General features: G+C 51.0%; 1 protein-coding gene across 1 annotated transcript; it reads left to right on the forward strand.

Annotated features, from left to right (window-relative positions):
* Nucleotides 1–11,098: 11,098 nt before the first annotated feature.
* Nucleotides 11,099–23,475, forward strand: Hpd (4-hydroxyphenylpyruvate dioxygenase). Its single transcript, XM_075957459.1, has 14 exons — nt 11,099–11,166; nt 11,249–11,275; nt 11,918–11,980; nt 12,294–12,398; nt 12,890–12,932; nt 13,076–13,158; nt 14,161–14,250; nt 15,832–15,935; nt 16,430–16,507; nt 17,811–17,973; nt 18,269–18,340; nt 19,777–19,899; nt 23,010–23,126; nt 23,200–23,475. Exons 1-14 carry the CDS (start codon nt 11,164–11,166, stop codon nt 23,308–23,310), a joined length of 1,182 nt encoding a protein of 393 aa, XP_075813574.1. The 5' UTR covers nt 11,099–11,163; the 3' UTR covers nt 23,311–23,475.
* The last annotated feature ends 3,277 nt before the right edge of the window (nt 23,476–26,752 follow it).

Raw genomic sequence — 26,752 nt, forward strand, 5'->3', positions numbered from 1 at the left:
GGATCTCTGTGAGTTCGAGGCCAGTCTGGTCTACATGCTGAGTTCCAGGACAGGCAGAGCTAGGTAGAGAGACCATACCTCAAATTAATAAAGCCAGTTCCAGTAGCACACATCTGCAATCCCAACTCTCCTACCAGGAATTACAAGGTGGGACAGGAGAAGGTCAGCTGGCCTGGCATACAGAGTGGCTAAAAAGAGATCCTGTCTCAAACAAGGTAGAGCTGTCCCCAACCCCCATACACAGGCCACGGCATGAGTGCACCCCTGCAAGTGTGCACACTCAATACAAAAATAAAAATATGTAAAAATACTAACGACACTAAAGCTCATACCTGAATATTAATAAAAACTGATAAATTCCAATGGTTTTATCATTATGTGCCAGCAAACATAAGCAATTTTGTTAATAAGATTTTATAGCTCAGTGCTTAAGAACACTTGTTGATCTTTCAGAGGACCAGAGTTCAGTTCCCAGCACCCAAGTCACCTGACACAAAACTACCCTTAATTCCAGTTCCAGGAGACCTGAAAATCCTCATGCATGCACACACACCAATAAATAGATAAAGGAAGAAAGAGAGAGAGGGAGGGAGGGAGGGAGGGAGGGAGGGAGGGAGGGAGGGAGGAAGGAAGGAAGGACAGATCTGGGAGATGGTGGCACACACCTTTAATCAGCACTAGGGAAGCCGAGGCAGGTGGATCTCTGTGAGTTCAAGGTCAGCCTGGTCTCCAGGACAGCCAGCGCTGTTACACTGAGTTTGAGGCCAGCCTGGTCTACAAGAGCTAGTGCTAGGACAGGCTCCAAAGCTACAGAGAAACCCTGTCTCAAAAAAAGAAAGAAAGAAAGAAAGAAAGAAAGAAAGAAAGAAAGAAAGAAAAAAAGAAAGAAAAGCAAACAAAAAAAACGAAAATAAAACAAAACAAAATTTAAACAAATAAATAATAAAATAAGCCTCAAGGCAAAAAGGTATTTGTCCTTGCCAAATCAGACTCCCTTCCCCACCCTAGGAGGGCGAAGAAACACTTCCTGTTGCTGTTGTTCTCCTTGGGTTTGCTAGGGCCGCATCGTGAATGCCAGAGACCCAGCTCGAACTTAAGCCAGTGGGAGACCCAGGCTCAGGGAGACGCACACATGGACCAAGATCTGAAGATGCTGGAACTCTACGCGCCCCACTCCCAACTGTTTCTAAGTGTGGATGGATCTTCTTTCTCTCTTGGACCATTTGATATGCACAGCAGACACAGGCTTCCTCAAGCCCAGGGCAAATCCTTGTCCATCCTCGGTGCAGTCACAGGATTCCCAGAAGCCAGTTCTAGTCCTGTGACCCATCAGACGGAGCGGTAAAGGGGCAATTCACAAAGGAAAAATGAGAAACCATTACAGAAACACACTGCAGGGATGTGAATGACACAGCCAGGAGATTCCTTAGTGTCCCCAGTGCCGCGCAGAGGAAAACCTTCAAACCTGCTAGATTTCAGGGCTCCCTGCCTTAAAAATTAGGTACACTGAAACTTAGAAAGAAGCCAGTGACGACTCGAGATGACAGTTCACAGTGCCTAGAGCCCCTGTAGTCCATGTCATCAGAGACTCCAGAGAGCCTCAGTGATGCCTAGAGATATAGCTGCCTGTCACCGCAAAGTTCAAGCTACAGCACTATGCCTCAAAAGATAAAAACAGTTCCACCCAAGTGGCCCTGCCTAGCCGTGCCAGGACTGATAACCGCGTGAGATGAAGGTTGTAGAATATCATTTTAAGAAGTGTTACATTCGTCCATGCTGTGGGACATTTGTGTACTGATGCAAAGATGTGTTGTATTCTTTTATGTTGCATTTGTTTAACTGTGTGAAGCTGTGTTCTCTACCTCTCTGAAAACGTGAGCTTGGTTTAATAAAGAGCTGAACGGCCAATAATGAGGCAGAAGAAAGGTTAGGCAGGGCTGGCAGGCAGAGAGAAAAAAGAGAAGGAGAAAAAGAGGAAAAAAAAGATTGAGGAGCAAGAGAAGGAGGGCCAGTCACACAGCCAGACATGGTATAAGAAGGAAAGACAAGATAGATACACAGAAATAGAGAAAGGTAGAAGCCCAGAGGCAAAAGGTAGACAAGAAACAAGCCAAGCTAAGGCCCAGCACTCATAAGTCATAATAAGCCTCCGTGCTTAAGAGCTGGGTAGCAGGTCCCCAAAGGAGTAAAAAGTGAAAGACACCCTACAGCAGATGAGTAGGCGGGCCCTCCTGGCTTTCTCCAGCTCCCACTATGACCTTTGCCCTTGCCTGGGGAGGCTGTTTGGGCAGCTGGAGAGAAAGACATTCTACATACAGGACCGCACCTCTGAAACCTCGCCGCTTCTATCTGCCACCACCTTCCTTCTGTTCCGTAAATTTGAAACTCAGGGGCTGGAGAAAGGGCCCAGTGATTAAGAGTGTTCCATACAGAGTTTGATTCCCAGCACCCATGCTGGAGAGCCCACAAAGGCCTGCAACTCCAGCTGCAAGGGATCTGACAACCTGGTCGAGTCTCCAAGGGTACCTGTGCTCATGTGTGCATGCGCGCACGCGCACACACACACACACACACACACACACACATTTAAAAAATAGATTTTAAATTCAGAGCTGGGGAAACAGTTCAGTGGCAGAGTGTTTTCAGAACACGTATGACATCCTAAGTTCAATACCCACTATGACAAAATTAAGAGGACTTGGGAGCTGGAGAGAGGGCTCAATGATTAAGAGCACTGCTGCTCTTCCAGAGGACCCGGGTTCAGTTCTCAGCACCATCATGGCAGCTCACAACCACCTGTAACTGCAGTCCCAGGTGCTCCAACACTGTCTTCTGAGGACACTGCACGCATAAAGATGTACACAGGCAAAATACCCATCCACGGAAAATAAACACATACAATTTATTCTATGGGTTTAAAAGGACTTAAAAGAAAGATGTGGATTCTATCGATGGATTAATCCACTGGCAACACGGAGCCTTCACGATCCAAGCTCTGAACAATGCTTGCTTCAAAGAGCAAAGCCTTCGTTTGGTCTGTGAGCTCACTGGGGAGACATTTCCTATCCAAACAGCAATGACATCACAGAAACCCTATGGAAATGGCACTAGGGCCATTCCTGCTTCTCAGGCATGAAATGGACTCAGAGAAGCGGAGTGACTGGCTTCAGGATGCTCAGCTTCTAGGAGAGGCAGAGGAGAACTCAGAAAGCTGAGAGAAGGACATGAGCCTGAGGCCAGCCTGGGTTACACACCAGACCTCGTCTCAATACACAAACAGACAAATTTAAATAAATTAGACAAAAAGAAAGTTCTTTTGGTTAAAAGATAACATCTACTCTGGAGGCACAAACTTTCAGTGAGTGTTCCCATAGCGACCATATTTGTTGAATGGTTCCTTCCCAGATCAGGGACATTCTGAAACCCAGGGTCTTCACTATGACCCTGGCAGTCACAGCCACTTGGGAAGCACACTTACTCTCTAGACGTATCCACTGGCGTTTTATGAAAGAGGGGCAAAGACCCTCAGATAGATTGCTGTCATTGTTCTGATTCCTGTGACCAATCTGCTAGGTGGGTTTTGTTTTGCTTTGCTTTTAAGTTTATTTTTATTATTTTAATTACAGCGTATGGGTGTGTGTGTGTGTGTGTGTGTGTGTGTGTGTGTGTGTGTGTGCGCAGGCGTTCACAGAGGCTAGCGGTGCTCCTACTCTTAGATCTGAAGGTACAGGTGGTTGTGAACCAGGTGATGGGGGTCATGGGAGTCAAACCCAGGTCCTCTGGAAGAGCAATACGTGCTTTTAACCTCTGAGCCATCTCTCCAGCCCCTTAGATGGCTCTCTCCACCCACCCCCACCCTCTACAAAAGGGTTTCTCTGTGTAGCCCTGACTGTCCTGAAACTCACTCTGTAAGCCAGATTGGCCTCAAATTCAGAGCTTCTCCTGCCTCTGCCTTCTGAGCGCTGGGATTAAAAGCCTGTGCCACCATACCCAGCTCCTTAAGTGGGTTGTGACTGATTCTCTTCATTGTTTTAAATAAGATTCTTTTATTTGCTTACTTATTTATTTTTTTACTAACTTACGTACTTACTTACTTATTGTTTTTTTGATACAGGGTTTCTCTGTGTAGCCTTGGCTGCCCTGGAACTCACTCTGTAGACCAGGCTGACCTTGAACTCACAGAGATCCGCCTGCTTCTGCCTCCCAAGAGCTAGAATTAAAGGTGTGCCACCACTGCCCAGCTCTTTTCTTTTTTAAAAAATATTTTATTTATTGATTATGTATACAATATTCTGTCTGTGTGTATGCCTGCAGGCCAGAAGAGGGCACCAGACCTCATTACAGATGGTTGAGAGCCACCATGTAGTTGCTGGGAATTGAACTCAGGACCTTTGGAAGCACAGGCAATGCTCTTAACCTCTGAGCCATCTCTCCAGCCCTTAGTTAGGGTTTCTATTGCTGGGAAGAGACACCATGACCATGGCAACTATTATAAAAGAAAACATTTAACTGGGTGGCTTACAGTTCAGAGGTTCAGTCCATTATCATCATGGTAGACATGGTGCTAGAGACAGAGCTGAGAGTTCTACATCTTGCAGACACCAGGAAGTGAACTGATTCACTGGGTATGGCTTAAACATATATGAGACCTCAAATCCCACCTCCACAGTGACATACTTCCTCTAATAAGACCACGCCTGCTCCAACAAGGCCACACCTCCTAATAGTGCCAATCCCTATTCTTTCAAGCCACCACAGTTAAGACCTTGCTCTAGGCCCAGATTGGCCTCAGCTTCACACAGATCTTCCTGCCTCAGCCTCTCAGGGGCTGGGATGGCAGATGTACACCACATGCAGATGAAATGCTTTTGTTCCGTGCCTTTAGAGAACATGCTGAAATTACTGCTTCATGGGAGATGAGGGGATAGAGTTCATGTGGCTGAGGATAGCCTTTACCTCCTGACCCTCCTACCTCTGCCTCTGGATCTTTGGGATTACAGGCATGTCATGTGCAATGCTGGGATTCAAACCAAGGGCTGCAGGCAACCTAAGCAAGCCTCTCTACCCCTGAGCCACATGCCCAATCCGAATTCTCCTCTTCATAAAATGAAGGGGAGAAAATGTGACTGATGGTTCTGCTGTCTACCATTCTGCTCTGGCACTTTGTCTCATACCCAAGACTTGGTTTTTCTGGACACCAATAAGCTGATTTCTGAAAAGGGAGCATACTGTGAACAGACCCTGATGCACTCATGAGATGCTGTGGGATAATGCTCTGGTACACTGTAAAGATTTGTCACTTGTATTGGTTTAAAAAAACGCTAATTGGCCAGTAGCCAGGCAGGAACTTTAGGCAGGGTGACCAGACTAGGAGAATTCTGGGAAGAGGAAAGGCAGAGGGACGCAGTCACCAGCCAGACACAGAGAAAGCAAGATGTGAATGCCTTACTGAGAAAAGGTACCAAGCCACATGACTAAACATAGACAAGAATTATGGGTTAATTTAAGTTGTAAGAGCTAGTTAATAATAGACCTAAGTTAATAAGCCAAAAAGTTTCTAATTAATATAATCCTCTGTGTGTTTCTTTGGGACTGAAAAGCTGCAGAACTGGGCAGGACAAAAACTTCTGTCTACAGAGGAGATGTGTGAAGCACTTGCTGCACAAGTGTGGGACCTGAGCTTGGATCCCCAGAAGCCACAGCACATCTCTAACCCCAGCACTGGGGCAGCAAGACAGGAAACTCCACAGAAACTTGTGGACGAGCCTAGGACAGGAGATCATTTCTCAAACAAGAGGAACAGCAAGAACAGACACTGGGAGTTGTTCTCTGCTCACATGTACATGCCACAGGGAGAGTGCTCCCCCCACACACAGGGAGAGTGCTCCCCACACACACAGGGAGAGTGCTCCCCACACACAGGGAGAGTGCTCCCCACACACAGGGAGAGTGCCCCACACACACAGGGAGAGTGAACCCCCACACACAGGGAGAGTGAACCCCCACAAACAGGGAGAGTGCCCCCCACACACAGGGAGAGTGCCCCCCACACAGAGGGAGAGTGAACCCCCACACACAGGGAGAGTGCCCCCACACAGAGGGAGAATGCCCCCCACACAGAGGGAGAGTGAGCCCCCACACACAGGGAGAGTGCCCCCCACACACAGGGAGAGTGCCCCACACACAGGGAGAGTGCCCCCCACACAGAGGGAGAGTGAACCCCCACACACAGGGAGAGTGCCCCACACACAGAGGGAGAATGCCCCACACACAGAGGGAGAATGAACCCCCACACACAGGGAGAGTGCCCCCACACACACAGGGAGAGTGCCCCCCACACACACAGGGAGAGTGCCCCCCCACACACACAGGGAGAGTGCCCCCCCCACACACACACAGGGAGAGTGCCCCACACACACACACAGGGAGAGTGCCACACACACACACAGGGAGAGTGGCCCCACACACACAGGGAGAGTGCCCCCACATGCACAGTGAGAGTGCCCCCCACACACAGGGAGAGTGCCCCCACACAGGGAGAGTGCCCCCCACACACACATAGGGAGAGTGCCCCCCACACACAGGGAGAGTGCTCCCCACACACAGGGAGAGTGCTCCCCACACACAGGGAGAGTGCCCCCCCCACACACAGGGAGAGTGCCCCCCCCACACACACAGGGAGAGTGCCCCCCCCACACACACACAGGGAGAGTGCCCCCCCCACACACACAGGGAGAGTGCCCCCCCACACACAGGGAGAGTGCCCCCACACGCACAGTGAGAGTGCCCCCCACACACAGGGAGAGTGCCCCCACACACACAGGGAGAGTGCCCCCCACACACACATAGGGAGAGTGCCCCCCACACACAGGGAGAGTGCTCCCCACACACAGGGAGAGTGCTCCACACACACAGGGAGAGTGCCCCCCCCACACACAGGGAGAGTGCCCCCCCCACACACACAGGGAGAGTGCCCCCCCCACACACACACAGGGAGAGTGCCCCCCCCACACACACAGGGAGAGTGCCCCCCCACACACAGGGAGAGTGCCCCCACACGCACAGTGAGAGTGCCCCCCACACACAGGGAGAGTGCCCCCACACACACAGGGAGAGTGCCCCCCACACACACATAGGGAGAGTGCCCCACACACACAGGGAGAGTGCTCCCCACACACAGGGAGAGTGCTCCACACACACAGGGAGAGTGCCCCACACACACAGGGAGAGTGCCCCTCACACAGGGAGAGTGCCCCCCACACACAGTGAGAGTGCCCCCCACACACAGGGAGAGTGCTCCCCACACACAGGGAGAGTGCCCCACACACACAGGGAGAGTGTCCCCCACACACAGGGAGAGTGCTCCCCACACACACAGGGAGAGTGCCCCACACACAGAGGGAGAATGAACCCCCACACACAGGGAGAGTGCTCCCCACACACACAGGGAGAGTGCTCCCCACACACACAGGGAGAGTGCCCCACACACACAGGGAGAGTGCCCCACACACACAGGGAGAGTGCCCCACACACACAGGGAGAGTGTCCCCCACACACAGGGAGAGTGCTCCCCACACACACAGGGAGAGTGCCCCACACACAGAGGGAGAATGAACCCACACACACAGGGAGAGTGGACCCCCACGCACACACAGGGAGAGTGGACTCCTGCGCTCATGCTCGCATGCACACACACACACACACACTAAGGGAGGGAGGGAGGAGAGAGGGAGGAGGAAGGGAGGGAAAAGAAACATGATTTGGATTGAGGATATAACTCATTGGTATAAATTTCTTTTTCTTTTAGTCCCCGTTGCTTTTTCAAGACAGGCTTTCTCTGCGTAACTCTGGCTATTCTGAAACTCACTCTGAAGACTCAGAAATCCTCCTGCCTCTGCTTCCTGAATTTTGGGATTCTTTACATGGCACTGTCTGGTGCTGTGTTACATACATTATTCTGTGTCTTAAAAAAACAATTCAGGCTGGGTGGTGGTGGCACACACTTTTAATACCAGCACTAGGGAGGCAAAGGCAGGTGGATCTCTGTGAATTCAAGGACAGCCTGGTCTACAGAGTGAGTTCCAGGACAGCCAAGACTACACAGAGAAAACCTGTCTTGAAAAATCAAAACCAAACCAAAACAAAACAAAAACCCCAAACAAACCAAAACCAACATATATCCTGAATCTCTTTCCCCGTGACTACATAGAAGCTCATTAATTCATGCTTTCTCTCTCTCTTCCTCCCTCCCTCCCATCCTCTCCCTACCTGCTCTCTTTCTTATTGGTACGGGGGGGGGAGGGGGTGGAACCCATTCTCTCTCTACCACTGAGCTATCTCACCAACTTCATACTGGATAAACCAAACTGAGCACAGCCAACCACTTCCATCATTTTTGAGAAGATGGGAACTCTCCTGAAGCCCAGAATCCTGGATACCAGCCAAGGCCCCCTTGTATTGTAGGTCTGCTATGGGAGTTCTTTCTGTACTCTGGGGTGTGGTACAGGATAAATCATAGAATCCTGTTCTCCTGTAGCTGAGGCTAGCCTTGAATTCTTACTTCTACCCCCAAGCACTGAGATCGCTGGCACAAGCCATAGCACCACCTTCTGTTTTGGTTAGTTTTGGTTAGTTTTGGTTTGGTTTGGTTTGGTTTTTTGAGACAGGGTTTCTCTGTTTGACAGAACTATCTCTTGTAGACCAAGCTGGCTTCGAGCTCACAGAGATCCACCTACCTCTGCCTCCTAAGCGCTGGGATTAAAGGCGTGCGCCACCACTGCTCTGTTTGAATAGGTTGTTAAAGGTGGTGCTGTGGCCGGGCAGTGGTGGCACAAAGAAACCCTGACTCAAAAAAAAAATGCTTCTAGAACCTACCCCTTAGCACAGGGGTAGAGCAGCGATGGTCACATCCAACCACCACTAATGTCCAGCAGAGCCCAACTAGAGCATGAGGGAGGGACAAGGGGGGCTCCCAAGGCTCTGCCCAAAGAGAGACGAGTACCTTGTAGCATATCTAGACCATGACTGAGAACCAACACATTTCTGGAAGTAAAGGCAGAGGGGAGGAGAGCTACAGGCACCAGCTGTGCCCAGCTGAACCCGACACCTGCCGCTCCAGCCTTCTGAACCCAAGGCTGCTCGTGACGTGCTTCCTGAATTCGGGAAAGGCTGGCCTTATGCCTAGGATAGAAGCCAGGCCAGGTTCCAGCAGCAGGGGGTTGAGTTGGTCACAGTAAACAAAGGACAAGACGTTCCTGTGGTCCAGTCCAGCATAATAGTGGGTGGCCTTCTCCCTCATGGAACCTTCTCTGGTAGAGAGTCACCGAGGAGGGGCAGGAGTAAGGGAGTGAGACCACCTATTCTGCCTCCACAACTGCCCCAAATACAGAGATCTAACAATGGAGAAATGGTCTCTGGAGGGGCAGATAAGATTCAACTTCAGAATCAAACAGGCTAGAGTTTGGTTCTCTGTTCCCACCAGCTCCGCCACCTCCGAGATGTGTTCACTCCATTTCTATGCGTATGTGTGTGATGGACTTGTGTGATATGCTGGTGTGTGCATGTTCGTGGGTGGTCAGAGGACAATCGTAGCTGTTGTTCCTCAGGTACTGTTCACCCTACTCCTGACCTTTGAGCTGGAGCCTCTCACTGCCCTGGAACTCATCATGTTGACTAGGCTGGTTGCCCAAGGGAGCCCTGGGGATCCTCCTGTCTCCATCTTCCAGTGCAGAGATTAAAAAAGGCACGCAACCACATACTTGTGAGTTCATGGGCTCAGTACTTTACCAACAGAGAGCCCTCCCTGGCCCGGTCTCCCCCTTTTTTGGGTGAGCAGGGCTTGAGTCAGGGTCTCACTGTGTAGCCTTGGTTATCTTGGAATTCACTCTGGAGACCAGGCTGGCTTGGAGGCACACAGATCCGCCTGCCTCTGCCTCCCAGGAGCTGGGATAAAAGGCACGCGCCACCACGCCTTTTACACATTTTTGAAGCCTGGGCCCTGGACTTAGAGTAAACGGTCTCATTCTGCCATTTGTTGATTGCACAGTCAAAACCTGAGTCCTTGGCCAGGCTCTCCGGTGTCAGCCAGAAAAAAAGAGGTTTTAGGTCCTGGTGTGGAGACAGAATGAAAGGGGGGGGTGTCCTAGGGACCTTGGGTAAATACCAGCTATTGTCACGTCATCTTCCTGGAAAGACCCAGAGATGTGGATGAAAGCTCCTGGACCTTCCTGCCCCCACCCCAGAACTATCAGTTCTGCCTTCCCAGCATCCTAAGAGCCGGGGGCAGGTATAAAGCCTTAAACTCCCTTCTAATAAATACTCAGATTATAGCAAGGCCAAGGCCCCCCTCAGCTCTCAAAGAAGTCTAACTGATTACAGACAGCATAAATAGAGCCATACCATGCTTCAGGTCCCATGCCAAAGACTGCATGTCATCTTATTGACCCTTCCATATTAACCATCACTGCGTACCCTGACCCCTTTTCTAAGACATGGTCTCACTGTATATCCCTGGATTGGCTGGCCAGCACTCACGATGTAGACCAGGCTGGACCTGAACTGTGGGCATCCTCATGCTTGGCCTGTGGGTCTCGGATTATAGACATGTGTCACCATACCTGGCTATTGTTTCCATTTTACAGAGAAAGAAACTGCGACTCCCAAGCTTGGTGACTTTTACGCCAGGATGCAACCCCCCCTACACCCGTGCCTCCAGGAACCGTGGAGCACCCTGCCCTAAATATAATCTACATGTTTGCTTTGCAAACTGGGTTTCAACACACCCCCAGCAGCCCAGCTCACTCCCCACAATCAGATAGCCCCTGCACTAAAACTGGACTTACTCTCAGAGCTTTCAACCTGGATGCAAAGATCACAGTCCCACCCCACATAGAGAGAATGTGCCCTTGGCTTCTTGTCCTGGCTCTGCTCTGCTGGCCAGTGATCCATAGCAACACCCCTCTCCCTCTGAGGCTGGCACAACCGCCCTGTCCCTGTGAAGTCAGAACTGACTCAGAGGTTCCCAAGTCTAGGAGCTCTGAGCTAACTCAGCTCTCCACCTCCAGGAAGGCCAGGCCAGGGGCGGTCCCTGCCTTAGCCCTGCAATAAATACACCGTCCAACCTCCCCAGGCTTCTCGCCCCAGCCTTCCTGACCACTATCAACCATGGTAAGTGTGTCTGGGTCATGCGGGTAGCCATGAGTGAAGTCCGTGCCGTCACCTCTCACTGTGCCTTTCCTCTCCCCTCTAGACAACCTATACCAACAAAGGACCAAAGGTAAGCCAAGAAGAGAGATGCGGGGCCCTTGGCCGAGGAAGGGAAAGACAAAGGTGTCAAAGTGGAGGAGGAGGATGCCCACGGGGTGTGTGACATCTACGCTTGAATCCCCATCCCCTCCAGCTGACCGAGCTGGACTCAATGTCAGCTTCCCGAAGAACTCCCTCCATAAATACCTGTTGGTCTCTTGAACCTGTTCAGATTTCTTTTCTTTTGTTTTGTTTTTCGGGACATAGTTTCTTTGTGGCTTTGGAGCCTGTCCTGGAACTAGCTCTTGTAGACCAGGCTGGCCTCAAACTCACAGAGATCTACCTGCCTCTGCCTCCCAAGTGCTGGGATTAAAGGCAGGCGCCACCACCGCCCGGCTTACCTGTTTAGATTTTTTCTGTGGTCTCCCTGACACCCATGCCGTTTCCACATGAGCTCACTTCCTTCTGAGAACCCTGGGCAGGCTCCTGAGGGGGATCCCCAATTCTGAACTCTCAAGGAGCTCAAACCCTCTAGCACGAGATGTCTTTGGAGGCTAGACAAAGATGTGGGGGGTGGGTGACATTCTCCTAGGTTTGGGGACTGAGACTGGAGAAAAGAGGCAAGGACAAACTCCATCCTGGGATCCAACCTCCTTTTTCTTCCTTCCTGTAGCCCGAGCGAGGCCGATTCCTCCATTTCCACTCTGTGACCTTCTGGGTTGGCAATGCCAAGCAGGTAGAAAGGCTGGAGGGGGCAGGGGACAGGTCAGAGGCCTCCTTTAGGGGGCTGGCCCCAGCTGCAGCTGGGATTGGCTACTGTGAGGGGAGGATCTAGGCCAGGCTAGAACTGGCCCTTTGGATTCTCATTACACAATCAGATCCACAGACCCCAGCAGGGACCTTTCAGAGGGAGGGGAGGGTTGCTGCTCTTCCTAGGAGGGTCTCCGAATGGGGAACAAGAAGGCAGGCAGAAGATTGGGGATCCCTTCCAGGGATCTCCGGGTTTGGTCCCCATGCCCCTCTGAACCCCTGACCACTGTGCCACCCAGGCTGCCTCCTTCTACTGCAACAAGATGGGCTTCGAGCCGTTGGCCTACAAGGGCCTGGAGACGGGTTCCCGGGAGGTGGTCAGCCACGTCATCAAGCAAGGAAAAGTGAGTATGCACCCAGGTGTCCTGGTGTGGAGGGCTCCAGTGTGTCCTGCAATGGGGTACCCTGTCGTTTCAGGACACACACCCAGCTGGTTCCAAGATGCATGGCAAAGCTGCTACTGACTCATGCCCTAGGCAGCGGGATCTCCCTGGCTTCATGGCTTTCTCAAACTAGCCTAGCATTGGACCCATAGAAGCCCTAGAAACCTAGGATGTCAGAGAAGAGACTTTAAATGGGCTCTGATCCATGGGATCCATGGAGTTCTAGAGGCTCTGACTGAGGACCCAGCACAAGGCTACCACAGGGGAAAACCCCCAGCTCTGAGGACCAGGAGGGACCGGAGGCAACAAGGGGCAGGAACACATGCTCCAGGGATCCTGTATGGTGGAGTCTTATGTCCCACCAGTGGTGCCATAGAGTAGGCAGGGAAGATGGAGGACAGGCACCTCACCCTCTCCTGGCCACCAATCCCATCCCCTTGTCCACTTTTTAGATCGTGTTTGTTCTCTGTTCTGCTCTCAACCCCTGGAACAAAGGTGAGGAGCATCACAGCGGGTGGCAGTGTGACCCTGACAGTTGATCAGGGCATGGATTGGGGCAGGGTGAGACTGGAGCCCAGAAGGCCAGGGCGGGATAGGGGCTCGGATCGCCACTGCCTGTATTCTCCTGCTGGCCGCAGAGATGGGCGACCACCTGGTGAAGCATGGTGATGGGGTGAAGGACATCGCGTTCGAGGTGGAGGACTGTGAGCACATCGTGCAGGTGAGAAGCCGCTGGATGGACAGAGCAAGCCTCTGCCACTAGGACCCCAGCAGTCAGGCCGGACACTAGTTCCAGTGACACACACCCCATCCTTGACTGCGTCTGCTCTCTGTGCAAATCTCATGTCCAGTTCTCCAAAGTGGGGATAATCATAGCCTTGCTGGAAGGTTGGAAAGAAAATGAATTAAAATGATCATATCTGGACCATAACATTCTCAAGAGGCAGTCTAGAGCCAGGCATGGTGATGCCCACCCTGAGCCTCGGAGGGAAGATCCAGAGTTCAGAGTTATCCTCAGCTACACAGAGAGTTCAAGGATAGCCTAGGCTACACGAGGCCCTCCTTCAGAAGGTCTCCTTGCTCATGGGTTGGGCTCCGTAGTAGAGCACTTGCCTAATAAACATCCCTAGCAAGGCACTGAACAGAAGAAAATGGGAACTGAGAGGTTTAGTGCGTGGCTGTGCAGTTTTGAGTGCGTGACATAACTTCTCTGTGCTTCTTTCCTCCGAATGGAGGTAGCAATCCCATCTCATGTGATTGTCAGATTAACCTCAAAGCAGTGCCCGGCCTGTGTTAGGAACACTTCGTGCAGTGAGTGAGCTCCCGCTGAGAAAATGTGTGAGCCTGGTCGGGCACTCGGCACAGGGTCTGACACGCTAAGTGCCCAATGAAAGAACAGTTCGTCTGTTGCTATATGACCACTCCTCTTCTAGGAGGGAAAACTGAGGACTGGAGAGACAGCAGGTTCAAAGAGTAGTTGGTAAAGGCAGGGCTGACAGGCACGCTCGCTTGCTTTGTCTCCTATAAGCACAGCTTCAAACCTGGACCTGTTTCTCTATCTGGCAGATGGGCATGAGGCATGGTCCCAGAGAATCCAGCTGAAGGTAGCTAGCTAAGTGCCCTGCTATGTCAGAACCACACAGAAGCCCACAGCAGGAGCCCTGCAAAATGTCTCTGAGAGGCTCCAGCCCTCACTAGTCTCCCAATTTGGTCTCCCATATAGAAAGCCCGGGAACGGGGAGCCAAAATTGTGAGGGAGCCCTGGGTGGAGGAAGACAAGTTCGGGAAGGTGAAGTTCGCTGTGCTACAGACGGTGAGTGAACTCTTCTGGCCCACTCCCACGGAGACACCATGACACCACCACCCCCAACTCGTCCATTACACCACCCTATCCACGAGCCTCGGAGTATAGCCTTTCTCAAGACTGACCTCTGAAAAGCATGACCAGTGCCCAGAGGCTGCTGGGAGCTGCCAGGCATCCTTCCCAGTGGGAAGCAACAGCTTGGGGGGTATAAGCTTCAGCAGAGGTGGGGGCATTAAAAAGAGGCGAGCAGTGGCATCTGAGCAAACCCCCTCCCCCGTGGCACTGCTGAAATGACCAAATACTGAAGCGGGAACTTACATGTGACCAAATACTGAAGCGGGAACTCACACGTGACCAAATACTGAGCGGGAACTCACACGTGACCAAATACTGAAGCGGGAACTCACACGTGACCAAATACTGAAGCGGGAACTTACACGTGACCTGGGCACATACTGAGCCTCCTCGTGCCTCAGTCTCTCCACCTACAACCCCTCCCCTGTCAGGAAAGCACCCAGGAGGACAATGCCCAGCACAGGGGTCACTCTCTACAGGGATGGTGAGCCTGCGTGGCACTCCTGTTACCTGGAGACCGGGGCAGCCGCCAGTCCCTCTTCCTCAAAGTTATATTAAATTTAAAGATTGCTAAAAGTGAGGAAAGGCCTGTAATCACAGCCTCTTGGGGTCTGAGGCAGGAGGATCACAAATTCCAGGTGCTTAGGCTCAAATCCAGCCTGCGCAACTCAGTGAGACGCTGTCTCAAGATCTAAAAAGTGGACAGAGAGCTGCGGAAATGAGATGGTGTGGTGGGTGCTGGGCAGAAACATGAGGATGTGGGTTCAGATCCCCAGCACCCACAGAAAAACATGAGGACGTGGGTTCAGATCCCCAGCACCCACAGAAAAACATGAGGACATGGGTTCGGATCCCCAGCACCCACAGAAAAATATGAGGACGTGGGTTCAGATCCCCAGCACCCACAGAAAAACATGAGGACGTGGGTTCAGATCCCCAGCACCCACAGAAAAACATGAGGACATGGGTTCGGATCCCCAGCACCCACAGAAAAATATGAGGACGTGGGTTCAGATCCCCAGCACCCACAGAAAAACATGAGGACATGGGTTCGGATCCCCAGTACCTGTATAAAAAGCCAGGTGCAGTAGTGGCTGGAGACATAGCTTCGTGGTCGAGCACTTGCCTGGCATACGTAAGGACCTAGGTTCAATCCCCACCCCTGGTGGTAGGAGCAGAGCCAGTATACCTGTTAGGCCAGCATTAGGGGGTTGGGGGTAGACACGGGAAAATCCCTGGAACTAAGTGGAACTAACTAGACTCAATCCCAAACATAAATAAAGCCATGAAGGAGAAAACTGAATCCCCAGGCCACAGTTTCTGGACCTACAGGCAGACTGAAGACACTACCAAACAAATGACAAGTAGCCATGCATTCCAAAAAGGACTGCCCACTGAGGCGGGGTCAGATTCCTGGTGGAACGCAGAGGTCTGCTGGTGCCTTGAAAACACCGGACCCTGATAGAGCTGGCGGGTAGGGGCTTCTCCCTGACTCCAGCTGCTTCCCACCCCCAGTATGGAGATACCACACACACCCTGGTGGAGAAGATCAACTACACTGGCCATTTCTTACCTGGATTCGAGGCCCCAGTGTACAAGGACACCCTCCTTCCAAAACTGTGAGTGCCCCTTGGTGTGGGAGTGGCAGAAAGAGACACCCCCCCCCCTTTCCACTCTGGTGGAATCTGAAGGTGGCACAGACACCAAGCGGTGGTATAGCAGATGAAGGCCTAGGGCCCGGCCAGACTTTCTGGCTCACATCTCAGCTCCATTTCCAGCCCATGAACCTTGTGCAGGAGGCTCCTCTTTACATCTCTGCTTCTTCATCATAAGACAGGATAGGGAGAGCCAGGCGGTGGTGGCGCAGGCCTTTTATCCAGCACTCAGGAGGCAGAGGCAGGCAGACCTCCGTGAGTTCGAGGCCAGTCTGGTCTATAGAGTGAGTTCCAGGACAGTCAATGGGGCTGTTAAGAGCTGTCGGGTTAACTGTGCCTAATGCACAGCAGAGTCTGCTACATAAATGTGAGCTACTAGGGTTGGAGAAAGGTTCGCGGCAATGGAGAGGATTTGGGGGGGCTAGTCTTCCCATCTTCTAACCCCATCTCTCTTCTAGGCCCAGATGCAACCTCGAGGTCATCGACCATATCGTAGGCAACCAACCCGACCAGGAAATGGTATCTGCCTCAGAATGGTGAGTCCCCGGCCTTGAACCCACAGAGATCCGCCTGCCTCTGCCCCCCAGTGCTGGGATTAAAGGCGTGTGCCACCACTTCCTGTGCTTGTGTGTGGGGACACACACATCCCGCAGCACGTGTGTAGAGGCCAGAGAACAGTCGGCAAGAGCTGACTCTGTTTCCCCCACCCGGGTCCCACAATGGAACCCATCAGGATTGGCAGCAAGTGCTTTTCCCACTGAGCGCCCCACCTGCCCCCATCGCCCCAGTTCTCTAAGTAAAGTAGGAAATAGGGTACAGGCAGTGGGAGGCAACTGAGGTTGCAGATTCGTGCATTCGGTGTAAACTCTCACCTTCATTGAGGAGTGTCGCTACCTACCTGAGTCTGTTTATATATCATTACTTATTATTATTGCACAAGGTCACAGCGGGGCGTGCAGACCTGCGCGTGAGGAAGATAAAGCCAAGCCCACTTACTTATATGTATTTTTTGGTTCTTTGAAACAGGGTCTCTCTATATCCCTGGCCATCCTAGAACTCACTCTGTAGACCAGGCTGGCCTCAAACTCAGGGATCCACCTGCCTCTGCCTCCTGAGTGCTGGGATTAAAGGTGTGCACCACCTGGCAACATTATCATATTGAACTGGGAACATTAACATGGCCCAGCTGAGGGAGCTACAAAAGCACTCAACCACAGTAGCAGGCTGTTTTGGACCGCCAGCCCCCAAAACATGACTCAGAGACTTTTATTAATTATGAAAGCTTGGCTTTAGCTTAGGCTTGTTTCCAACTAGTTCTTATAACTTAAACTAACCCATTTCTATTAATCTATGTGTCATCATGCGGCTCATGGCTTTTACCTCTCTTCCTGCATGTCCTGCTTCTTCTTCCCTGAGATAGAAGTCCCGCCTAACCTCTTCCTGCCTAGCTATTGGCCATTCAGCTCTTTATTAAACCAATCACGGTGACACATCTTCACACGGTGTAAAGGAATATTCCACAACACACCACTAAGCTACAGCCCAGCCCTTTAAGGGTCCCGGCTCTGCAAAACCTCACAGCGGCAATTAAATGAGTTTGGTCAGCACATCCAAGCCATAGGTTTGCATCAGCATCACCCTCCTCTAGATGAGAAGTAAGCTCCTGGCCCCCGGTTGGGAGTATTGGCTTCCTTCTGTTTTGTTACGAGACCCTTTCCTTTCTCACATCTATGATGGCCAAGGTGTCACTGAGCGCTCACATGCTCAGTGGTGGGAATGAGATGGCTGTAAGTGAGTCTGGCCAGGCACTCAGGGGCGTGTCCCCTGGCCACTCCGCAGGTATCTGAAAAACCTCCAGTTCCACCGCTTCTGGTCCGTGGATGACACGCAGGTGCACACGGAATACAGCTCTCTGCGCTCCATCGTGGTGGCCAACTACGAGGAGTCCATCAAGATGCCCATTAACGAACCAGCGCCGGGCAAGAAGAAGTCGCAGATTCAGGTGGGGAAAGAACAGGGAAGGAGGTTTGAGGGCTCTTACGGGGCACAGATCTGAGTGACCGACAAACGGCAGCGGTCTCCTCCCTCCTCCTTCTTCTTCTTCTTCTTTTTTTTTTTTTTTTTTTTTTTTGGTTTTTCGAGACAGGGTTTCTCTGTGGTTTTGAAGCCTGTCCTGGAACTAGCTCTTGTAGACCAGGCTGGTCTCGAACTCACAGAGATCCGCCTGCCTCTGCCTCCTGAGTGCTGGGATTAAAGCGTGCGCCACCACCGCCCGGCCTCTTCTTCTTCTTCTCCAGGAATACGTGGACTATAATGGGGGTGCCGGGGTCCAACACATCGCTCTCAAGACGGACGACATCATCACAGCGGTTAGAACCCTGCTCCTGGCCCATGTGCCCTCTCTGTCCACTGCTGGGACAGTCTCTGCCAAATAGAGTAGGAGAGGGTGGTGGCAGTCCCTCTGGGAGGATGACAGGGCTTTCCTTCCAGATCATGTAACTCACAGAGTTACCCCTGCCCACTGTGATGGAAAAAAATCCAGTCCCAAGTATAAGAAAGCCTGGGCTCCAGCCCCAGCTCTCCTGGTACTTTGCTGTGTGCCCAAGGGGATCCAGTGCCCTCTCTGGGCTTCAGTGTGCCTCAGTCTACAAACAAGGATATTAGACTACAAGACCACTTATGTTCTTTTATCCAAATTAAATATGCTTTGCCTATGGATGCAACATTCAAGGAGACCAGAGCCTATCTAGTCCTAAAGGAGGGACTAGTTTAGTCCTGGCCCAAAGGACAGACAACAGGTCAGTGTAAGAGCTGTGGGGAAAAGCTGGGAAGTGCGAGAAAGCAGAAGATAAAGCAAGGTGCATCTAAATAGGGCAATCAAGGAGGGTGTTCTAGTTAAGGTCTCTAATGCTGCGATGGAACACCATGACCAAAGCAACTTGGCGGGGAGAGGGTTTATTTGGCTTGCACTTTGACATCACTGTCCATGACTGAAGGAAGCTAGGACAGGAGCTCAAGCAGGGCAGGAACCCGGAGGCAGGAGCTGATGCAGGGGCCGTGGAGGGCTGCTGCTTACTGGCTTGCTCCTCATAGCTTGCTCAGCCTGCTTTCTTATAGAACCCAGGGCCAGCAGGCCAGGGGAAGGCATCACCCACCATGGATGAGGCCTTGCTAGTTAAGAAAATGTCCTACAGGCTTGCTTACAGCCCAACTTATGAAGGCATTTTCTCAACTGAGGCTCCCTCCTCTCTGATGAGGAGAGAGTGTGTCGAGTTGACATAAACCCAGCCAGGACCGAGGGCCACGTGGAGGAGGCAGTTGAAAAGAGACACCCCACACAGAAAGGACCACCAAGACAAAGATAAGGAAGCCAGGAACGCTGCAGAAGCAGCGAGAAGCGTATGGCTAGGACCGAATGAGGGAGGGAGACAGGAAGAAGTCAGAATGGGGCAGGTGGTACTGGCCATGGAGGACCTTGAATTCTGACTGTGACTGTGACTTCATTGTGGGGTAAGCAGAGAAGCGACACACTTGGTTCATCTCCACCGAATTCATCCAGCCGCTATGCTGAGACAGACATAGCTTACTGCCTCAGTTTCCCTAACATAGAAAGGCAGGCATGGAGTACACTTCTGTGAGACCAATCACTTCCATTCTGTGCAGCTCAGACATAGGAAGGAGGTCACGGGGCATCCTGACAGAGGAGCTTGGGCAGGACCCTGCCATCTCCTGCCCTGCTAGCCCCTCCTGGCTACAGTAGTTGAGATTAGGCAACCGGGCTGACCTGGACCCTGCTCCGTGACAGATCCGCCACTTGAGGGAGCGAGGCATGGAGTTCTTGGCTGTCCCGTCTTCTTACTACAAGCTGCTGCGGGAGAATCTCAAGACAGCCAAGATCCAGGTGAAGGAGAGCATGGACACGCTAGAGGTGAGGCCTGGCCCATGCCTAGCTAGAAGAACAAGAGTCCTGAGTCCACTGGGCCACACAGGCAGTGGAAATCTGGGGTGCAGGAAAGGGGGTGTCAGAGACAGGAACAAGCACAAGCAGCAGAGTGAAAACAGACCCACCTGAGGCTGCTTTGCGGAGTAGCTGGGGACAGCCTCTCCGAACTGACGGCTTCGCTTGAAATCTGTGTGATAAGGTTCCGGTCACGTGAAGGGCTGGGCAAAGACAGAGCAACAAGTGCGAGGGTCCTGAAACAGTCACAGCCTCCACGTGTGTGAGGGACAGAAAGAAGGCCTTGTGTGAAGTGACTGGAGGCCGGGCGGGTTGGCAGGGACCAGTGTTTTGTTTTTTGTTTTTTCTCAAGATAGAATTTCTCTGTGTAGCCCTGGCTGTCCTGGAACTCACTCTGTAGACCAGGCTGGCCTCGAACTCACAGAAATCCAACTGCCTGCCGGGCGGTGGTGGCGCACGCTTTAATCCCAGCACTTGGAAGGCAGAGGCAGGCGGATCTCTGTGAGTTCGAGACCAGCCTGGTCTACAGAGCTAGTTCCAGGACAGGCTCCAAAGCCACAGCGAAACCCTGTCTTGAAAAACCAAAAAAAAAAAAAAAGAAATCCAACTGCCTCTGCCTCTGAGTGCTTGGGTTAAAGGTGTATGCCGCCACCACCCGGCTTGTTTTTATTTTTATAACTTTAAAATTTTTTATCTCTCTCTCTCTCTCTCTCCTCTCTCTCTCTCTCTCCTCTCTCTCTCTCTCTCTCTCTCTCTCTCTCTCTCTCTCTCTCTCTCTCTCTCTCTCTCTCGTATGTACATGTATGTGCACATTTGCCTGTGTGAGGGATGCATGTGAGCTTGTGGAGGCCCGAGGTTGATGTTGGAAATCATCCTCATCACTTTTCTACCTTATTCACTGAGGCAGGGTCTCTCAATCAAACCCAGGACTCACTGATGTGACCAGTCTGCTTCTTTCTTTATTTCTTCCTTCCTTTCTTTTTTTAATATTTGTGGGTTTTGTTTATTTGTTTACTTGTTTGTTTTTTAACATTTTTTAAAATTATTTCTTATGTATACAACATTCTGCCTCCATGTATGCCTGCACGCCAGAAGAGGGAGCCAGATCTCATTACAGATGGTTGTGAGATACCATGTGGTTGCTGGGAATTGAACTCAAGACCTCTGGAAGAGCAGCCAGTGCTCTTAACCACTGAGCCATCTCTCCAGCCCGTTTACTTGTTTTTTTGTTTGTTTGGGGGTTTTTTTGTTTTTTTTTTTTACTTTGTTTTGTTTTGTTTTCCAAGACATGGTTTTCTCTTTGTAACAGCTCTGACTGTCCTGGAACTTTTTTTGTTTGTTTGTTTTTGTTTTGTTTGGTTTGGTTTTTTCGAGACAGGGTTTCGCTGTAGCTTTGGAGCCTCTCCTGGAACTAGCTCTTGTGGACCAGGTTGGCCTCGAACTCATAGAGATCTGCCTGCCTCTGCCTCCCTACTGCTGGGATTAAAGGCGTGTACCACCACTGCCCGGCTTTGTCCTGGAACTTTGTACATGGCTTTTGTACCCCAGGCATGTGCCACTACTTTGGGGGCTGGAGAGATGGCTCAGCTAGCGGTTAGGAGCATTAACAGTTCTTCCTGAGGTCCTGAGTTCAATTCCCAGGACCCACATGGTAGTTCACAACCATACATAATTGGATCTGATGTCCTTTTCTGGCATGCGGGTATACATATACATACAGATAGAGCACCAAATAGACATAAAATAAATAAATCTTTAAAAATTATTAAAAGGGCTGGAGAGATGGCTCAGCAGTTAAGAGCACTGGCTGCTTTTCTGGAGGACCCAGGTTAAATTCCCAGCACCTTCAGGGCAGTTCACAACTGTCTATAACTCCAGTTCCAGGGATCTGACACCCTCATACAGGTATACAGGCAGGCAAAACACCAATGTGCATAAAAACTCTTTTTTAAAAGTTATTTTTAAAAAAAAGAATCACACAGCTGGTCCACAACTTTAATCCCAGCACTCAGGAGGCAGAGACAGGCGGATCTCTGAGTTTGAGGCCAGCCTGGTCTACAGAGTGAGTTCCAGGACAGCCAGGGATACACACACAGAGAAACCTTGTGTCGAAAACAAAAAACAAAACAACAAAACAAAACAAACAAACAAAAAAACCCCAAACCCAAAAACCAAACAAAGAAAAGTCAAAAAGAAGAACAAAAAAGATTTGTTTTTATGTGTGGGTATGTGTCTGCACGTGGGTGTGTGCACACCACAATGGCTGCAGAGGTCAGAGGCACCAGACCCCTGGAGTTGCAATCACAGTGGTTGTAAGATACCTGATATGGGTGTTGGGAACTGAACTTGGGTCCTCTGCAAGATTGGCAAATGTTCTTAACTTCTGGGCCATCTCTCCAGCCCCACAGGCCATGCCTATGGGGTACCTGATCCTTGTCAGGGCTGAATAGCATCCCACTGTGTGGATAAATCACATTGTAATTATTCTTTCACCAGTGGGTGGCTGTGAGTTGGTTCTGGGTTTTTTTGTTGTTGTTGTTGTTTTTGGTTTTTTTTTTTTTTTTTTTTTGGCTATCATGGCTAAGGCTTCTGTGGACTTTGGTGTACAAGGTTCTACACGGACATTCCCTCTCTTGTGTATATGGGAAACTAACCACCCGGCACAGGCAAATATGTTTAAGACATTCTCTCTGCGTTATTTATTGTGGGGGGGAGGGGGGAATCCATGGCACAAGCGTGGGAGCCAGTTCTCTCCTTCTACCATGTGGGTTCCGGAGACTAACCTCAGGTGGTCAGGCTCGGCAGCAAGTGTTTTTACACGCTGAGCCATTTCTGAGGCGAAAGACGTGTGTAACGTTCTGAGAGACTCCCAGGCTCTTTTCCCAAAGTGGATGCAGCATTTTATATTCTCATCAGCAACATAGAAGAGAATCCCAGTTTCCACAGAGTGACATCTGATAGGGGCTATGGGAGAATGGGGGTGGGGGGAGGCCAGACCTCAAGCAGTTCTAAGGATCCCACAAGGATCCTACAAGGGCTGGTGGGCCTTCCTCTAACGGAGCCCACTGTCTCCCTCCCAGGAGCTTAAAATTCTGGTAGACTACGACGAGAAAGGCTATCTCCTTCAAATCTTCACCAAACCCATGCAGGACCGGCCCACACTATTCCTGGAAGTCATCCAGCGCCACAACCACCAGGTAAGGCCGCACCCAAGAAAAGCACCCGCTCCTTGTTAAGTCCCCACCTCATTCTTGCCTTCCATCGCCACAGGGCTTCGGAGCGGGCAATTTCAATTCCCTGTTCAAGGCTTTCGAAGAGGAGCAAGCCCTACGGGGCAACCTCACCGACCTGGAGACCAACGGAGTGAGGTCGGGAAAGTAGGTTCGGCTCACACCCAGACCAAGGCAGACGCCGGGTGCATCAATCTTCTGCTGGCTGAGACAAACCCGGGGTTCCACCCACATCATGACCACGTCCCTCAATTGCAAGGGTCCCTCCTTGCCTGCTCCTTCCCTGCTGAGTAAAACGACCTTCCCAGGTCCAAAACTTTGTCTTGTGTTTGCGCTCGGCGAGAAGTAGTGGCGTCACTTCGCCGCCAGGGGGAGACCAAGACTGCTGAGCAGCCTGGGTCCTCTGTGTGCGGAGCTGCAGGTGCAGGGTGCAAGAACTTTAATAAATGGGACCCTACTGGTGGGACGAACTTGTGGAACTAGGAACAAGGGGCATACACTATAGAGGCAAAGAGATAATACCGTTTCAAGGAGCGATAAGTGCCACTAAGACAGTAAGGCGGGTGGTGGGGTTGAGTCCAGTGACCATCTGATCCAGGGAAAGTACTAGAAAGACAGTAGACAAGGTCCCGACATAGCTTTAAAAACCTTTAAAGATGAGCCGAGCCCTCCTTAATGTCGTCACTCGGACCACATGGAGGGGGTCAGAGGACTTTGGGATGGCATCCTTCCTGAGCCATCACAGGACACCCTTCCTGGTCTGTGATAGAGTCCAATCTGAACCCCTCAGCCCCTTCCCTGCACCCTGAGCTGGCGGGCACTGGTGCCCCAACCCCCAGTGCAGCTGCCTTCCGCATGTCCTTGTTCTCCAGACAGCTGGGAAAGGGGCTAACAGTCAAACGCTACTGGTTGGCTTCCTTCAAAACCCTGGGGGTGCAGCTGAGAGAAACAAACAAAAAAAACAGAGTGGGGTGGACTTTGGTTTCTTTCTTTTTGAACACAAACCAACTTAAAATTGGACTTACTTTATTTTGAAATGGAGGGGGTGTCTGACTATGTAGCCCAGGCTGACCTGGAACTTTCTATGCAGACCAAGCTAGCCTGTAACTCAAGTTCAGCTTGCCTCTGCCTCCACCTCCCAAAGGGTTGGGAATCAAACGTGTTTGGCACCACACCATGACAAACTAGGCACACTTTGATCTCTGTAGGAAAAAGACCTGAGATGGCATTGGTATCACGGGGGAAATTGCCATAACTTCTGTTGTGGCTTTTGGGTTTTTCCCATCAGAGGAAAAACCAGGGCTTCTAAGATCATGAACTGAGAAGTGGAAAGATGTTGGTGTTGGATACGGTGGTGCACACTTGCAATCCCAGCACTTCAAGAGACTGAAGCAGGAGGATCAGAAGTTTGGGGACAGTCTCCATGCTGTACTGAGACTCATAAAAGCAAATCAAAAACAAAAGATGCAGAAGAAAATGAGAGGATCAGGCTGCAGCCAATGCAAAAATCCTCCCTCCCTATTTTCATGGCTCATGCAAAAAAAAAGAGAAATGCTCTTGACACATTGACACAGAAGGCTTGAAAACCCGCAGCGCGTGGGCCACATCTGCACAGATTTTGTCTGTGTGATTTCAAACAAATGAGTCGATATATTTGTTGTTGTTTTGAGACGGTTGTGTAGCCTAGTTGCCCGGGAACTCTCTACGTAGACCAGGCTGCTCTGTAACTCAGAAATCCAGCTGCTTCAGCCTCTTGGATGCTAGAATTGAATGCACGTGCCATCATGCCCTGCTCCAGATAGCGTTTTAGAAAGCGGGGCCGTTTCACACACTCCTGGGGCTTCTGGGCTTCTCACAATAGATGCCCTTGTCTTTGGTCTTGCCTTGGTACTAAGTTGTGGGTACCTAACCGTATACCTAACACCCTCAGTGGGCTCAGATGGCCATAGCCACATCCCATACCAGCTACTTGCTACCTAGACGACCTTGGGCATGCTACTCGGCAGAGCCTGTCGCCCGTCTGGTGAATGGAGGAAACACTTATCTCCTAGCCTGCTGTGACTCTTACATCAAACATATTTACACAGTGGCTGCCACAGGGTCATGGACATGGTTTTGTTTGGGTTTTTCCAAGACAGGGTTTCTCTGTAGCTTTGGAGTCTGTCTTGGAACTCACTCCGTAGACCAGGCTGGCCTCAAACTCACAGAGATCCACCTGCCTCTGCCTCCACGTGTAGGGATTAAAGGCGCTTGCCACCACCGCCTGCTTTCACGTGTGTCATTTGTTTTTGTTTTTCAGACAGGGTCTTAGTATGTAGCCTTGAACTCAAAGTCTTCCTGACTTTCCAGTACTGGGATTACAGGCACGAATCACCTTGCTTGGTTCTACTCCCAGGTTTGTCTTGGGTTTTAATTTTTACTTTATTGTGTGTGACATGCATGTGTGGATGCATGCACTCGCCACACAGCACACGTGAAATCAGAGGGCAACTCTCAGGAGCCAGCTCTCTCCTTCTTTCCACTGTGAGGTTTGAGGACTAAACTCAGGTTATATCCCACATGGGTGTTTTGACATCCTGAGACATCTCACTAGCCCTGCGTCACGTGCGGCAGGATTTTACAAAGGCTGGTCTAGAACACTTGGCCATCCTTCTGCTTGCATCCCAATTGCTGGAATTACTGTTTGTGCCACTATACCCAGCCTTGCTCAGGGTTTGAGTCTTTCCTTCTCAGATCACCGTGGAGATTCACTCCATTACCCAGGCCCCCATCAGGCCCCAGCACACATGTGGTCAGAGGACAATGTGCACCAATCGGTTCCCTCCTCCCACCGTGTGGGCAGCAAGTCCCTTTAACTGCTGAGCCATTGTGCCAGCCTCCGGGCCCTCTTTATACTGTTTATCTTGAGGCAGGCTTTCACTAAATTGCCTAGGCTGGGCTTGAACTCACTTTATACCCAGGCCTTTAATTTGTGACCCTCCACTGGAGAAAACAGGATAACAGGCCTATGGCACTGATTTCTGCTTAGTTACAGATCATTAGTAACTCTTAAGAAAAATAGCTAGGAAAAAGAATTCTCTTTATAAAAAAGAAAAAACAGCCGGGCAGTGGTAGCGCACGCCTTTAATCCCAGCACTCGGGAGGCAGAGGCAGGCGGATTGTGAGTTCGAGACCAGCCTGGTCTACAAGAGCTAGTTCCAGGACAGGCTCCAAAACCACAGAGAAACCCTGTCTCAAAAAAACAAAAAAGAAAAAACCACAAAACCAAAAAACAAACAGTTGATCCAGTTCAGAACCCACTGACAGGCTCAGAATTTAGACCCAACCAGGGACCCTGAAAATCAAGGGGAGAACTAACACGGCAGCTTGGTGTAGTCAGTCCGATTACAACCCCAGCGTTCAGGAGGCTGAGGCTAGAGGAGGGCTGTAAATTCTAGGCCAGCTTGGGCTACAGAGTAAAACAATCTCAATGGCAAGCAAACCCACCACACCCTCAAGTTCCTAGGCCTGGCCAATCCACCCTCCTTGTAAACAGGGTGCACTTTCAACAGGGAGAAGAGGGGGGAAGGGGAGAGCAAGAGAGACGGCGAATC

This window comes from Microtus pennsylvanicus, chromosome 1 (assembly GCF_037038515.1).
Source record: "Microtus pennsylvanicus isolate mMicPen1 chromosome 1, mMicPen1.hap1, whole genome shotgun sequence".
Classification (NCBI taxonomy): Eukaryota; Metazoa; Chordata; class Mammalia; order Rodentia; family Cricetidae; genus Microtus; species Microtus pennsylvanicus.